At 39.2% G+C, this 16,259-nt stretch overlaps 1 protein-coding gene across 50 annotated transcripts in view; it reads left to right on the top strand.

The window, feature by feature from the left end:
- The window catches only part of MECOM (MDS1 and EVI1 complex locus), a 582,493-nt gene extending 580,484 nt beyond the window's left edge, over positions 1-2,009 (top strand). For all 50 annotated transcript variants that reach the window (XM_084990172.1, XM_084990166.1, XM_084990169.1 and 47 more), the window contains one exon: positions 422-2,009. In XM_084990172.1, coding sequence (XP_084846298.1) covers positions 422-434 — 13 coding nt within the window. In that variant the 3' untranslated portion in view covers positions 435-2,009. The remainder of the gene's footprint in view (positions 1-421) is intronic.
- Positions 2,010-16,259: the final 14,250 nt, after the last annotated feature.

Below are 16,259 nucleotides of genomic sequence, written 5' to 3'. Positions count from 1 at the left end.
CAAGGCAGGCCTGTCTCTTATTTGTATTTGTAGTTACAGTCGTAAGTATGCAGTAATGTTTTTGGTGAGTTGCACATGTGCATGAACAGTGGATGGATGGTTATTGTATTTATGGTTGGGGAGGGGGTGATTCCTGTTTCTTAATAGAGGCAATCTTGACACTTTAGGTAGGATCATTATTTTTTTGTTGTTGTTCTGCAGATTGCATCACTTTGTGGCCCCAAGGCGCTGAAGGCCAGCACTAACTCCATATCATTATAACCACAAAAAAATGCACCGCACTTTTCCAAACACACCCACAAGAGATGCTCTTGCTCGGGGTCCCTTCTTTTCCTAACATTCACCCGTGGTAGCCTTCAAATTTATAAAGTGATGCTTTTCAAATAAATGCCATTTACCGAGTCTTTCCTTTTCACCCCAGGCATACGCTATGATGTTGTCATTGTCCGACAAGGAGTCCCTCCATCCTTCATCCCACAGTTCTTCCAGCATGTGGCACAGTATGGCCAGGGCTGCGGCGGAATCCAGTGCCATCCAGTCCATAAGCCACGTATGACATTCCCAAGGTCGACCAGAGTGGGACCAAGTCCAACAGTAGCATGGCTCTTTCATGTAGGACTATTTAAAAGACTGCTGAGCAGAATGCCTTAGAAACCTGAAGGGTCACTCATGTAAAGTCTGGGGACCTTAAACTGAATGATTGAAAAAAAAAAAAAAGAAAGAGAAAGAAAGAATGAAAGAGAAAGAAAGAAAGAAAGAAAAAGAAACTATTTATTCTCGATATTTTGTTTTGCACAGCAAAGGCAGCTGCTGACTTCTGGTGGATCAATGCGACTTAAAGTGATTCCGTAAAAGTGAAAAACTTGCTGGGCAGAAGGCATCTTCCAATTCATCTTGCCCTTGGGAGTGGGGGGGTGAGAGGGTGGTGGAGATGGCAGCATTGATAGGAATGAACACTCCATAGAAACTGAATTCTTTTTTTATACAAGATCACCTGACACATGATTGGGAACAGTTGCTTTTAATTACAGATTTAATTTTTTTTTTTGCTTTGTTAAAGTTTTATGTAATTTAACCCTTCAAAGACAGAAGTAGTTGGATGAAATGCACACTTGATTATTATAGAAACTGATAACAGGGAGTATTTGTTTCCTATTAACTTTTGCCTTCTTAAGTACATTGTTTAAAACTAGGGGAAAAGGGTATGTGTATATTGTAAACTATGGATGTTCAATGCTCAAAGAGGTTACGTCAGTGAAGTAGCCTGTTCATCACCAGTACCGGTGTACCACTACACGAATAGGTTTGCCAAATCCTTGTAATAACATCTTAATTTTAGACAATCATGTCACTGTTTTTTAATGTTTAATTTTGTGTGTGTGTTGCGTGTATCATGTATTTATTTGTTGGCAAACTATTGTTTGTTGATTAAAATAGCACTGTTCCAGTCAGCCACTACTTTCTGACATCCGAGGCACACCCCTTTCTGAATTTCAAGGACCAAGGTGACTCGACCTGTGTATGGGAGTGCCAAATGGTGTTTGGCTTTTCGTAACATTCCTTTTTGTTGTTGTTTTGTTTTCCTTCTTAATGAGCTAACTACGAATAGATGCAACTTAGTTTTTGTAATACTGAAATTGATTCAGTTGTATAAACGATTATAATTTCTTTCATGAAAGCATGATTCTTCTGATTAAAAACTGTACCCCATATTTTATGCTGGTTGTCTGCAAGCTTGTGCGATGTTATGTTCATGTTAATCCTATTTGTAAAATGAAGTGTTCCAGACCTTATGTTAAAAGAGAGACGTAAATAACAGACTGTATTCAGTTATTTTGCCCTTTATTGAGGAACCAGATTTGTTTTCTCTTTGTTTGTAATCTCATTTTGAAATAATCAGCAAGTTGAGGTACTTTCTTCAAATGCTTTGTACAATATAAACTGTTATGCCTTTCAGTGCATTACTATGGGAGGAGCAACTAAAAAATAAAGACTTATAAAAATGGTTATTTTTTTTCCAGTCTGGTAGTTTCCCTTCCCATGCAATTTTGGTTTCCCTTTGGGACCCAGTGATTTAAAGATATGCTGCCTGGGACCTTGATGCCCTAGTAGATATGTGGAATGTAGAGCATGTGTGTATAGTTTTGAGATGACATGAAAGATAGCCCTTGCCCCAGAGGGAGTTGGACTGTCTCCTGCTCATTGTTCTGGACTTTCTCCATGTGGTGCAAAGCCAAGGCTCAGGTGCTACATGGTCCTTGGGATCAGTCCACATCTTTGGCACCCATTCTGGTTAGGACAGAGCAACGTACAGTTTTTCTTCTCGATTTTATGTAACGTGTGCCAAAAGGTGTTCTGTTTCTTATCTTTGTTTTTAATTACCCAAATTCTGTTAACTCCTTCACGAGGGGGTGGGACCCTTTAACTTTCCTATGATCCTTTCAAGTCTGTGTCCACATGCAAAATATCATGTTTTTATGGCTATAATCAAAGAGTAGATGTGATTTTTAAGTTTTTCCTTTACAAAAAAAAAATCCACTGCATATTGCTATAACTTCTTCAAAGTAATCATTTTGCAGTTGCTCTAATAATATTCCATCAGGTTTGATCTACTATGAGTTCTTCAACTATTTCATTTTTTGTTGAAAATTTGTTTTTTGCTTCTCCCTAATGTATGCAATTTTAATTTTCATGCACCTAATTGTTTCTGAGTGTTCGTATATGTACACACAGGGTTGGACTGTGAAGCGTGGTGTTTCTGTGTGATAAATTCTCTCATGGGGGAGCCATTTTGAATATTTTTTTGTACATTCAGTACGATGCCAGTGGTTTTAGAATATGGTTATTTCAATGTGGCTGGCTGTAGAGGTTTTAACTAGGCTTGCAGATTCAATAAGTATGGAACATAGAAGTAGATCTAATTGATTTGTTTGTTTATTCATTCTTAGCCACAATGCCAGATACAGAGAGAAACTTCCTCACATCCTTTTTAAATGTCTGTAGTATAGGAATTAAATATATGCGGTAAAAGTGTTGATTTTTTAAATAGAATGTGGGTGGAGGAAGTACTCAGAAAATACTCTAAAGCTATAAATCTGGTCCATACTGGGGAGAAGAAGAATCTAGTGTTTGAGATGTAAGAACATCGCATTTGAGAAAGTGGAGACTGGGAGCCCATTGTGCATTTTCCTTTGTTTTAAACAAAATACCTATAAGTTCTGAAGCAATTTGAATACTCCCCATTACTGTGTTCTTGTTAGACTGTGAGCATGACATTTCAGTTGTTTGCTAATGCTAGTCCTCCAAATTCCAAAGAGGCTTTTGAGCCTTACATTTCTGCTTTCTTTCGCATTCATCTCGCCAGCATTCCTCCCCCTGCATGGCCCTGTGGGGAGGCCATGAGATGCAGCGGAGACAACATTGGATTTGGAAGCTGAAGGCCTGGGTTTGAGTTCTGGCCACTCCATTATTTTAGTGGCTTTGAGGTCTCAGGCAAGTCACATACCTTTCAAAATCTCATCTGTGAAACCAGGGTAATAATATCTGCCTTTCCTGCTACTTTTCTGGGTTTCTGTGAATGTTGAAAATCAAAATACTTTTTTTTTAAATATTTAATAAAAGTTCTACACATGTAGGCACTCTAATTTTTATAGTCAAAGTTAATAGAGTGTGTGTGTGTGTACAGGTATGTGTACACACATATACATATACAAACACTATGCTAAGGAGAAATTTTTAGATTATAACAAATCTATTCCAGGGTATACAAAAATGGATATGAACTGTTTTGGGGGGAAAGGAAATGTTACAGATGTTTCTTGAATAAATACATCACTTTGAAAAACAAATTCAGCCTCTTGAAAATGGGAGCCATCTTGTCTAGTTGTTCAGAGCCCTCAAAAAATTCAAAGACAATTAAGAACACACATTCAAAGAATAACACACTCATATTTTTATTTTCGGATAATGACCATCAATCTTTTTTTTTTCTGTACAGAATAAATAAAATGAGTTATTCATTTTTTTATATCACTTGCTATGCCAATGTCATGCTGGGAATGTGTTTCTCCATTACCTCAATCAATCATCACAGCCAGCCTGCATGCAGGAAGCACTATTCCTGTTTCACAGATGAGGAAACCGGAACTCAGAGAGCTTAAGAACCTAGTTCAAAGTCACCCCACTGGGAACTGGCTGGCAGAGAATCCAGGGGTGCCTGGCTCCTTAGTCCACACCCACTTAAGTGTCTCAGACCTCCTGGTTTGGGCACAGCTAACTAATTCCAGGAAGGAATGTTCCAAGCCAAGGCTATGTGCCCACAGAGTAAGGCTGTTGGAGATGTACATATGCCCCAGAGACAGTTAGGCGTCTGAGTCTTGGCTGTGAAGAGTTTGGAAGGTGAGCGCCAAGCACTGGTTCTGAAGCTTTTTCTATTCAGGTTATCTCAAGTCAGAACCAACAACACTAGTCCTTTTAAGAGATTCTAAATACTTCCTTAATAAGAGAAGGGCCTGAGTAATCTTGCTTATAATTTTTAGCAGGTATCTTGAGCTTCCTCCTCATGCTTTTTGAAAAAAAAGAAAAAAGATTTACTCCAAACTACATTTTGAAGTTATTAATATGGCATGAGTTAAGCCCTTTCTAAGATGGTTAGCCGACTCATCGTGAGAGAAAGCAATTGTGAAAGAAAGCATCGTGAGGGAAAGCAAAAAGAAAAAGCAAACATTAAAAAGCATATTTATGTTATTTTATTCAAGTCTAAAGAGTTCTTAATGGAAGGATTGTGGGGAGAAGTGGGAAGAGTAAAAGAAGAAAACTAATCAGCTGGGTCCAGGAGCCCCTAAGAGAGTTTAGAGAGCCAGCCAGCTCTTCCTCCAGAGACTTAGGTCAGTATTTAACTGTTCATTATATTCTGCATAACTCATTTCTGAATACAAGAAATTGTCTTTGGTACAACATTTAGAAAATGTATGTAGGATGGTAACTATCAGAAAAATCCAGAAAATAGCAAGTGCTGACAAGAGTATAGCGAGTTGGAAAACTTGAGCACCATTGGTGGGACTATGCAATGGTGCAGCCAGTATGGAAAATAGTAAGGCATTTCCTGAAAATATTAAAAATGGAATTATCATATGATCCAGCAATTCCACTTCTGGGTATACATCCAAAAGGAAGCAGGGTCTCAAAGAGATTTTGTACACTTGTGTTCATAGCAGCATTATTCACAATAGCCAAGAAGTGGAAGCAGCCCAGATGACCACCAATAAATGAATTACATAAACAAAATGTGTAGTATACAATTAGTGGAGTATTCTTCAGTCTTAAAAAGGAATAAAATTCTGACACATGCCACAACATGGATAAACACACTAAGTGAAATATGCTAGTCACAAAAAGACAAATACTGAGATTCCTCTCACATGAGGCACCTGGAATAGTCAAATTTATGGAGCTGTGATGGAATGGTGGTTGCCAGTTGCAGGAGGCAGGGAGGAATTGGGATTGGTTTTTTAATGGTTATGGAGTTTCCATTCTGCAAGATGAAAAGAGTTCTTGGAAACTGGTTGCACAACAATGTGAATGCACTACTGAATTGTACACTTAATACAGTTAAGATGATACATTTTATGTTATGTATATTTTTTACCCCACCTAAAAGGAAGAGAAAGAATACAATCCCTCCCTCTTCTTAAATGTGAAAGAACCTAATTCAGTTCAACTCAGAGAAGCAAATTACCTGGTAGACATAAAAGAGCTCATAACAATTGAAGGGAAACCTGGAGAGCCATGCCTAGAACATAACCCAGAACCTAACCCAGAACCAGCAGGTAGACAAAGCCAGAACCCACAGGCAGCCTCTTAGGCTGTTATCATCAGGATGAATCAACTACCATTATGTTCAGCTTTTTTATTGTCACTCTATGTCAAGATTAAAATTCTATAGATAGAGCAGGAATTTGGCTCTACTTGAAACCCTACCTGATCAAGAGCACCATTAAACTCATCTAAAGGTGAGGGGCAGGAAAGGCCAGTTCTCATACAGTCAAACTGACAGCATCCTCCCAGATAAGTGGGAATAATTTTTGGATGTCAAAAACAGCATATAAATATCCACACCATCTGCATGATAGGGAAACCAACAGATACATAAGGGGCAATATTGTCAGGGCAGGACACAAGAGTTGGTAATGTCAAGGGTAATCAGAGGGATAGCATGATAGCACATGCAAAAGTAGAACTGTTCCAGAAAACATGGGACTTATCCTCATAGGAACAATTGTTTCAAAGAATTCTTAAAGTCAGGATTGTGGTTATATTTTTTTAAGTGTTTCAACTATGACTCCTACTGATGACTGTACCAAGACTCACAACAAAACTATAGCCAAGCAGTCACGTGCTACCCACGATTCAAGCAAATTGATTCATAAAAAGATTTTGCAAACCATGCAATAATCATGGTGAGTAGGAAACTAAGGCATTTCTTTGAGTCAAAAGCATTCAGTAAACAAAAGTCTGGAAAGGAAACCAGAAAGGACTCTACATTATTTTAGGCAAAGAGGGATTGACTGCAAAGCGTTCCATAAAAAGCATCAAAAGGGCTGGAAGAGCAGAAGGAAGAAAAAGATGTAAGTCAGAGACTAGGAAGTGGCCTGTGACCCTCACCATGGAGTCACTCTTAGTGCTGCCTTCTCACCTCCCACCACTGCCTTCCATTGCATCTCACTGGAAACAGCTGGCAGGGGAGTTTGGGAATGAGGTTTTTAAGCATCCAGGCCCCTGTGATACAGAGGAATTCTGGGAAAGGTGCTGAGTGCCAACAGACCCTACCTGGCATAGGACAACCTAAACTAGATGTACATATTTGTTTACTGGGGGAATCCTCCAAAAACTTCACATTTTTTTTAAAATTTTTTACTTTTTATTTATTTATTTATTTTTGTCCTTTAAGGCTGCACCCATGGCATATGGAAGTTCCCAGGCTAGGGGGTGAATCAGAGCCTTAGCTGCTGGTGTATGTCACAGTCACTGCAATGCAGGATCTGAAACACATTTGTGATCTACACCGCAGCTCATGGCAATGCCAGATTTTTAACCCACTGAGCAAGGCCAAGGATCAAACCCTTATGGATACTAGTTGGATGCATTTCCACTGAGCAATGATGGGACCGCCCACATTGTTTTTAGAACAGATGTCAACACATCATCACGGTCTCCAGGGCCCTCTGTGATCTAGTCTTTGCCTACCTCTCTAGTCTTTCCCACCTGCCTATCTGACTCACATGTATTCTATTACTTTCAGTTATCAAGTTCAATTCCACTTCCAGGGACTTTACACCTTGTACTCTGAACTTGGAACACTTTCTTCTGTCTCCTTCTCAGTTCAGACTGACGTCTCCCACCTCCAACCCCAACTCCCACTGCCCTATTCTTGGCTGGCTAAATTTACCCTTCAGGTTTTAACTTACCTTTTACTTTTTCAGAGAAACTTTCCTTGATAACATCTCACTCTTCTCCATCAATTAATGTCAATTAAGTAGCCCTGCTGTTGTCTCTCATCAAATCATTTACCACATGTTCAACGCAGCCATTACAATTTGTAATAGATAGATAGATAGATAATTTAAGATTTCTGCTCCTAAATTCTTAAGCTCCTTGAATGCACTGACTACATCTACTTGACCAATGTTGTGTCCCCAGTGACTAGTACAGAATGTGGCATGTTGTGGCTATTCTCAAATTTTATTAAATCAATGGATAAACTCCAAACCATTCTCTGTGGTTACCTCCAGGATTAGAGGAGAGAAAGTAACTTTTTATAATGTATACTTTTATTGAAATTCTTTCAACAAGAATGATTTACAACCGTGTTTACAAAAAACAAAACCATGTATTTCATGCATACCTCATGACCAAGAGACTCTCAATTCTAAGAATTCATCCAGAGACATTGATTAGCATTACACACTAATATCTTTATGCATGGATATTTAAGAAATATTAATAATAAGAAAACATTTTATCAACATAGAAGTCAAAAAAAAAAAAAAAGAAACTCAATGAAGTAAACTGGGCTATGTGTTCACTACCATAGTTAAGCACATGGACAGATAATCTCAACCAATTTTTTTTTTCTTTTGGCCACACCTGTGGCATATGTAAGTTCACTGGCTGGGGATCAAATCTGAGCCACAGAAATGACCAGAGCCACTACAGTCACAACACTGGATCCTTAACCCATGGCACAGGAGAATTTCAACCTATTAATAACTGAACAATCAGGTTAAAAATACCTGGAGACTATATACTCTAACATTAGTTAGTAAGATTATGAGTGAATTTCATTTGTTTTTTCTTTTTGCTTATCTACATTTTTACATTATCTAAAAATAAATATGTGCTGCTTTTTAAATAAGAAAAACATTATAAAAACCAACAAAAAGGCTTCTCCCAAACTATTAAACAGTACAAAAGAGGATAAAAAGGCGTTTTGTCTGAGACAGTGACATATATACTTTCAGATCATCAATTTTGAGAGTTGGATGAGGCCAAACTCCTCACTATATAAGTGGCAAGTGTGAGATCTAGAAAGAATGATAATGATTTTTACAAGGTCACAGAGCCCATGTGGAGCCTAAACTCAAGTTTCTGCCTTCTAGGCTACTTCCTTGTAAACCATTCTCAGGGTGAAGAGTGGGGTGGAGTGGTGTGCGGTGCAATTCTAGTGTTCCTCAAGGCAGCTGGGGTCAAGGGTTTCTATACCGAGTTCAGGGGCTGGAGTTCCTCTGGATAACCCTAAATCAACACCAATGCCTTAAGTGCCAGACCCTACTTGAAATTGTTGTTATATTCAACATAAAGAAAAGGATATGCATCTATCAGGCAACACACTTTTGCATCCTATAAAAATAGAGTCATGGTACCCATTTCAAGCATGTTGATTCATGTTGATTTCATTTCATTTGGAGTTCTAACTACTCATCAGAAATGGGACTGGTACCAAGCTCATATGAGCAAGAAAGAAGTGGTCAGAGGCATCTTGTGTAAAAACCCTGCCCCAGCATGTCATCTCAGAAGACAAAGCTGACTATTAATATGTTCTCTACATTATCTCCCTGCAGAATAAGATTTTGGCTTCTTCCAACCATCTCTCATAGGCAGAAACATTGCTAAATCAGGATAAATAAATGGTGAGAACGAGGAATCAGAGACCCCCTCAAAGAAGCAGAGTTAGGAGTTTCCGTCGTGGCACAGTGGTTAACGAATCCGACTAGGAACCATGAGGTTGTGAGTTCGATCCCTGGTCTTGCTCAGTGGGTTGAGGATCCGGCATTGCCATGAGCTGTGGTGTAGGTCACAGATGTGGCTCGGATCTGGCGTTGCTATGGCTCTGGTGTATGCTGGTGGCTATGGCTCCGATTAGACCCCTGGCTTGGGAACCTCTGTATGCCACAGGAAGCAGCCCCAGAAAAGGCAAAAAGACCAAAAAAAAAAAAAAAAAAAAAAAAAAAAAAAAAAAAAAAGAGAGAGAGAGAGAGAAAAGAAAAAAAAGAAGCAGAGTTAACAGGGCTGGCAGGGGCCCAGCTAGTGTCATGACCTTGTCAAAAAATATCTGTTCGCTACCACCATTGAAGTCACCCCGGCCTGTGACAGTCACATGCTCCTCACTTAAAATAATAATGGAATATTCTAGAAGGCGTAACATAGTAAGTGATTTCAGTCAGCATTATTTTGATTATATTATATCAGTGAATCTGATCCTTTTCTCTGTGGTTAGCAAGGGGAGGCCATATGTTTTTGAAGAGGGCAGAGTAGGGTGAAAATGGAATGCAGGGGACAGATTTGAAACTCCCTCTGAATGGGCAAAACCGGGGCTGGTAAACCAGGAGATGTCGGCAGCAATCTGAGTGGGCTTCTGTTGACTGGGATGGGAGAAGGTGTTTTAAGATGCAGAAATGAGTGAAGATTGTTTTATTTTGTTTTGCTTTGTTTTTGTCAAGGTCAAATTCCTCCATCAAAATTCACTTGCCAAAGGCAAAAGTAAGGATTAAGGTCTTCAATTAACAGATTGGAAAAAAAAAAAAAAACAGAACAATAAGTTGGAAATCTCAGAGAAGAATTTCTGATAAGCAGATCCATGTGACAGTGTACATAGGATGTTTCAATTAGCTCTGTGGCTTTGTAAACCTCTTTTGAGTTAAATTGATAAAGATCCAAATTATTTCATTCTGAATTTCTTCAGGTTGGTCTTTACAAATAAGTATTCTTGTGTGAGTGTTAGTGATTCAGTGTCTACTGTTATTTAAACTAGTAAAGCGTTGGTATTTTCTTTACTGTTCTTTCATGTTCTTAAAATCAAGTCCAGGAGTTCTTGTCATGGCTAAGTGGTTGGTGAACCCAACTAGCATCCATGAGGACTTGGGTTCGATCCCTGGCCTCGGTCAGTGGGTTAAGGATCTGGCGTTGCCATGAGCTGTGGTGTAGGTCACAGAGGTGGCTCGGATCCCACGTTGCTGTGGCTGTGATGTAGGCTGCCAATTGCAGCTCCAATTTGATCCCTAGCTTGGGAACCTCCTTATGCTACTGGTGCAGCCCTAAAAGACAAAAAGATAAAAAGACAAAAACTAAAAAATTAAATAAAATCAAGTTCAAAAAACATTGTAAATATGACTAAAACGTAGTTGCCAGGTCATTTCATCTGTTTTCTTAAAATGACATCCAAAGATATTTTTTAAAAAAAGAATAACTAGAGAAAGTAGAATTTCTCTCATGAATCTGCTCACTTGTAGAAGAGATTTAGGATTAGCCCGAAGGCTTCATTTGCAACCACAGTTCTCAGAAAAGCAACTGCAATACGGAAAGTGCATGGAGGTGGTATCATTTTTGTCACAGACTGGCTGTGTGATCTCATCCAAGAACAGCTATTCCCAATTTTAATAATTTAGATATCACTACAATTTTTGCTCCATTTGCATACCACCATCATTGTTTACTTTACATGTCTTACTCTTGATTTACTTTTTTATACTTTGATAATTTTGTCTTTTTTTTTTTTTTTTTTTTTTTTTTTGGAAGCATATGGAAGTTCCTGAGCCAGGAATTGAATCCAAGCCACAGGTGGGACCTAAGCCACAGCTGCAGTGATGCCAGATCCTTAATCCACTGCACCCAGTAGGGAATCAAACCTGCACCTCGGCAGCAACCCGAGCCCCTGCAGAGGCAATGCAGAATCCTTTACCTTCTATGCCACAGTAAGAACTCCAAGAATTTTATAAGTAGAAACACTTTTTTTCATAAATATCACTTAATTGTAAAAATAAATACAATGAAAAACTATGGCGATATTCTTAGATTCTAGGGAGAGGTTTGTCATCAAAGTTACTACTTTCTGAGTGTATGGAAAAGAACATGTTCCTGTTGGGAGGGTCATATGACTAGCTGTCTAACAGACTGTAAGGCAAAGTGACATATAGCAGTCTTGTGCCAAATAATTTTGTTGAAAATACACAGTTCTTTCATCCCCCTCCTCTGATGTGGCAAAGAAGAAAGCTGCAGGTTCCTGACAATGTAGCTATAAGATGGTAAAAGCTCAGCCTTGGTCTCTCCATTCCAAACAGCAACCCATAAGGCTATGAACTGTGACTAAGAAATATACTTTTGTTCAGTTCAGGCACTGAGACTTTGAGTGTGTTTTACCCACATAAAACCTGACCAATTCTGATTAATTCAATACCGTTGCCCATTTATGACTGTGGTCTACTTATGCTTAATTGGAAAAGGGGGATATGAGGAAGTGTTAGGAGGATGTTAGAGAAGTATTAGCTCTAGTTTGAGACTTCTTGATTATGATGAACAAGTTAAGAATCATTGAAAAAAGGAACAATGTCAAAACATACTGGGCAAAATATGAAAACTCTTTGATCTTTTGTTACTTTATCAGAAAATGACAGAAAATAGTTGGCTCCATGATGATGAAATAAAAATATATGAAGATGGCTATTGCTGAGAGTACAATCAGAACATTTTAGTGGGTATTATTTTTAAGCTGTATACTACACAATGTAGCACAAAGATATACTGAAGGGCAAAGATGCATTTAACACTGCTCTAGGCTCTAGAAGATATATGAAACAAAATGGTACTTGATGGGGCAAGTCTCTTTGAACTTATGACATTCCTGTAGAGACCCGAATGTTGGAAAGTACTTCTCCATGAAAAATTTGGCTGGACTGTGTAGAAGGCAGAGAGGAAAGTGTATAAAGACCCTCAGATACCCTGAGAGGTGTGGTGAAAGAATAGAATTGGGGATATCAGATAACCCAGGTAATAAGTCACAGAAGAGGTAAAGAAATATCTCATTTGGGTCAGTTTTTCAAGGGAGAGCCAATAAGGACCTACTGATGATTTGGCCTGTGGGGTATTCAAATAGTACTTAAATGATAATTATTATTTGTTGAATCTTTAGTATGTATCTAGCACTAAGGATAATGCTTTTATTTCTTTTTTCGTTTGTTTTGTTTTTGCTTTTTAGGGCAGCACTCATGGCATACAGAGATTCCCGGGCTAGGGGTCGAATCGGAACTACAGCCTCTAGCCTGCACCACAGCCACAGCAGTGCAGGTTCCAAGCGGTATCTGTGACCTACACCACAGCCCACAGCAATGCCAGATCCTTAACCTTTGACCAAGGCCAGGGATCAAACCTGCAACCTCATGATTCCTAGTCAGACTATTTTCTGCTGTGCCACAATGTGAACTCCAGCTTTTATTTCTTTTAATTGTCAGGACAATCATACCCATGAGTTAATATTACTCTTCTCATTTTATCATCTGGAAAACTGAAGGTAAAGAAGTTAAAAAACTTACCCAAGATTACATAGCAGGTTAATAAAAGAACTGGGAACCCATCCAGTTGTATCTGTCTCCAAAGACTATGAACTCAACCTTTTATCCTGGTGATAGGGGATGCTATTTTGCCTTCCCATTGATTAATCAGCAATTACATTTTTCTACATCCACTGTATTCTGCTTCTTGTCTTTTGAATATTTGGAATCTGATCATGAAGACAACATAAGATATATATCCTTGTGCTCAGAATTTTGCCTGTGTAAACAGAATAGCTTGCTAGAGGAATGCAAGGCTTGAGGGTTGCATGAACAGTCCAGCTATGCAGAGTAGGATGGATGCCACTTAACTTTGACCAATTACTCACATATGTCTTGAGCATGAAAACTATTTGTTGGTTTCCTACAATTATCCATGGAACAGTGCAAGGTTCTGGGTCACTTCAGGGTAGGTGGTTGATTTCCAAACAAAGTCATTTCTGTATGTACATGAATTTGTGTGAGTGTGAGGGGGTGGAGAGGGAATGCAGAGGGCCAAGTGAAAAGATGGGTGGATTAGAAGTTGACTAGTGGGATGTGTCACCATCCAGTTAGCTTTAAAGAGGATCTCAGTAAATACATGATAGCAAGAGAAAGCACAATGCAAAAAGTTCATGATTTGAACCAGACATACCCGTATAAGGATTGCAGCTTTGTTATTAACTAATGTAGGGCAATGGGGGAATAGCAAGAATAACAGTAACTACAACACAGTGGGGAATAAGATTGCAAATATTTTTGCATATGAAGCTTTTGGTGTATAACTCATGGGTTACTATAATCTCTCTCTCTCTCTCTTTTTTTTTTTTTTTTTTTGTCTTTTTTAGGGCCCCACTGGTGGCATATGGAGGTTCCCAGACTAGGGGTCAAATCGCAAATGCAGCCACCAGCCTACACCACAGCCACAGCAGCACAGGGTCCAAGCTGCATCTGCGACCTACACCATAGCTCACAGCAATGTTGGATCCTTAACACACTGAGCAAGGCCAGGGATTGAAACTGCATCCTCATGGATACTAGTCAGGTTCGTTAACAGCTGAGCCACAATGGGAACTCCCCCTTTTTTTTTTTTTTAATTTCATTAAGTTATCTCATTCATCTTGGTGTATAGGTAATACCTGCTTTTGGTAAAAATTTTAAAAATTGTAGGAGTTCCCATAGTGGCACAGTGGTTAACGAATCCGACTAGGAACCACGAGGTTGCGGGTTCGATCCCTGGCCTCGCTCAGTAGGTTAAGGACCCGGCGTTGCCGTGAGCTGTGGTGTAGCTCACAGATGTGGCTTGGATGCGGATCCCAAGTTTCTGTGGCTCTGGTGTAGGCCGGCGGCAATGGCTCCGATTCGACCCCAAGCCTGGGAACCTCCATATGCTGCGGGAGTGGCCCTAGAAAAGGCACAAAGGAAAAAAAAAATAAAAATTATAAAAGGGAACACAGTAAAATATAAATTGTCTTTCTCCCTTGTATCTCAGCAACCTGGTTACCTTTCATAAATGTAAATTCTGTTGTATAATTCTTATATATCTTTCCAGAAGACATGCATATTACTTTTTTACTTTTTTTATTTCTCCCACAGATGGTAGCATAGGATATTGGTTTTTTAAAACTTAATTTTTCTTAGAAATTATTACATGTAAATTCAAACAGTTATCTTACTTTCCTCCTTCTCCCCTCCTGCCTTCTCTTCTCCTTTTTTCAAGTAATATTTTGCTGTACAAAATTTGATTGACCAATCCCCTACCAATGAACATTTAGAGGCGTTTCCAATATCTTGTTATTGGAAACAATATTTTGTTTTTTTGTTTTTGTTTTGCTTTTGTTTTTGCCTTTTCTAGGGCCGCTCCCACGGCATATGGAGGTTCCCAGACTAGGGGTCTAATCAGAGTTTAGCCACCAGTCTATGCCACAGTCACAGCAATGCCAGATCCAAACTGCATCTGCGACCCACACCACAGCTCACGGCAATGCCAGACCTTAACCCATTGAGCAAGGCCAGGGGTCAAACCTGCAACCGCATGGTTCCTAGTCAGATTTGTTAACCACTGCGCCATGACGGGACCTCCTGGAAACAATATTTTAATGAATATCCTGGTAAAGAGTCATAGACTTGTATGGTCAATAAGTACAGGTAGGAATTCCATTGTAGCACACTGGAAACAAATCTGACTAGTATCCAAGAGGATGCAGGTTTGATCCTTGGCCTCAGTCAGTGGGTTGGGGAACTGGTGTTGCCATGAGCTATGGTGTAGGTCTCAGATGCGGCTCCCGCACATCTGTGGCTGTAGCATAGGTGGTTAATGATGTGGCTAGCCTAAAAAGGAACTTCTGGGTGCTAACGTGTTCTTGTTCTTAACTGGGGTGATGGTTACACCTGGATTTTGGGAGTATTCACGTTATGATCATTCATTGAGGTAGGGCTTACAATTTGTGCCTTTTCTATTTCTGCATTATAATACATATATATGTGGGGTTCCCACTGTGGCTCAGCAGTAACGAACCCAACTAGTAACCATGAGGATGCAGGTTTGATCCCTGGCCTCACTCAGTGGGTTAAGGATCTGGCATTGCTGTGAGCTGTGGTGTAGGTCTCAAACACAGCTGAGATCTGGCCTTGCTGTGGCTGTGGCATAAGACAGCCCCTCTGATTGGACCCCCTAGCCCAGGAACCTCCATATGCCATGGGTGCAGCCTTAAAAAGCAAACAAACAAATAAGCAAACATATATATGTATACCTATGTAAACATATAGATACAGGCTTTTACCTTAATCAGCTTATTATTTAACTATTAAGTTTAAAAAAATCAAATCATTACTATCTTAATAAATATTTTTTAAAAAAATCCACTGGCCTCTTGTCTGAGTCCCTTTTCCTGCTTTTATATGCACATAATTTGGTTTTCAGTGTTTAAATAATCATCTATAAACAACATTCTTACATTGCTATAAGAATTTATTATGTTCTGTTCTTATATATATTCTATATTTATATACTTATATGCTTTAAGTTATATTTATGAATTGGTTTCAGTTTTAGATACTATCCTCAGATTCCTGCTATGGAAAATAACAATTTAACTCCTACATAATCCTTCCATAGTACCTCCACCTATCTTCCCAGCATAGTTATATAACAATTACTAGATAGCTCAAAATTAAATGTTTTAGGAGTTCCCTACATGGCGCAGCAGAAACAAATCCAACTAGGAACCACGAGGTTGCGAGTTCAATCCCCTGGCTTTGCTCAGTGGCTTAAGGATCTGGTGTTGCCGTGAGCTGTGATGTAGGTCACAGATACAGCTTGCATCTGGCGTTGCTGTGGCTCTGGCATAGTCTGGCGGCTACAGCCCAGACCCCTAGCCTGGGAACTTCCATATGCCA

The sequence above is a fragment of the Sus scrofa genome, chromosome 13, assembly GCF_054392235.1.
Source record: "Sus scrofa isolate SSC_HxYL_T2T_F1_AM1 chromosome 13, Sscrofa_HxYL_maternal_Yorkshire_Landrace_v2.0, whole genome shotgun sequence".
Taxonomy (NCBI): domain Eukaryota; kingdom Metazoa; phylum Chordata; class Mammalia; order Artiodactyla; family Suidae; genus Sus; species Sus scrofa.
This window is presented reverse-complemented; position numbering and strand designations above follow the sequence as displayed.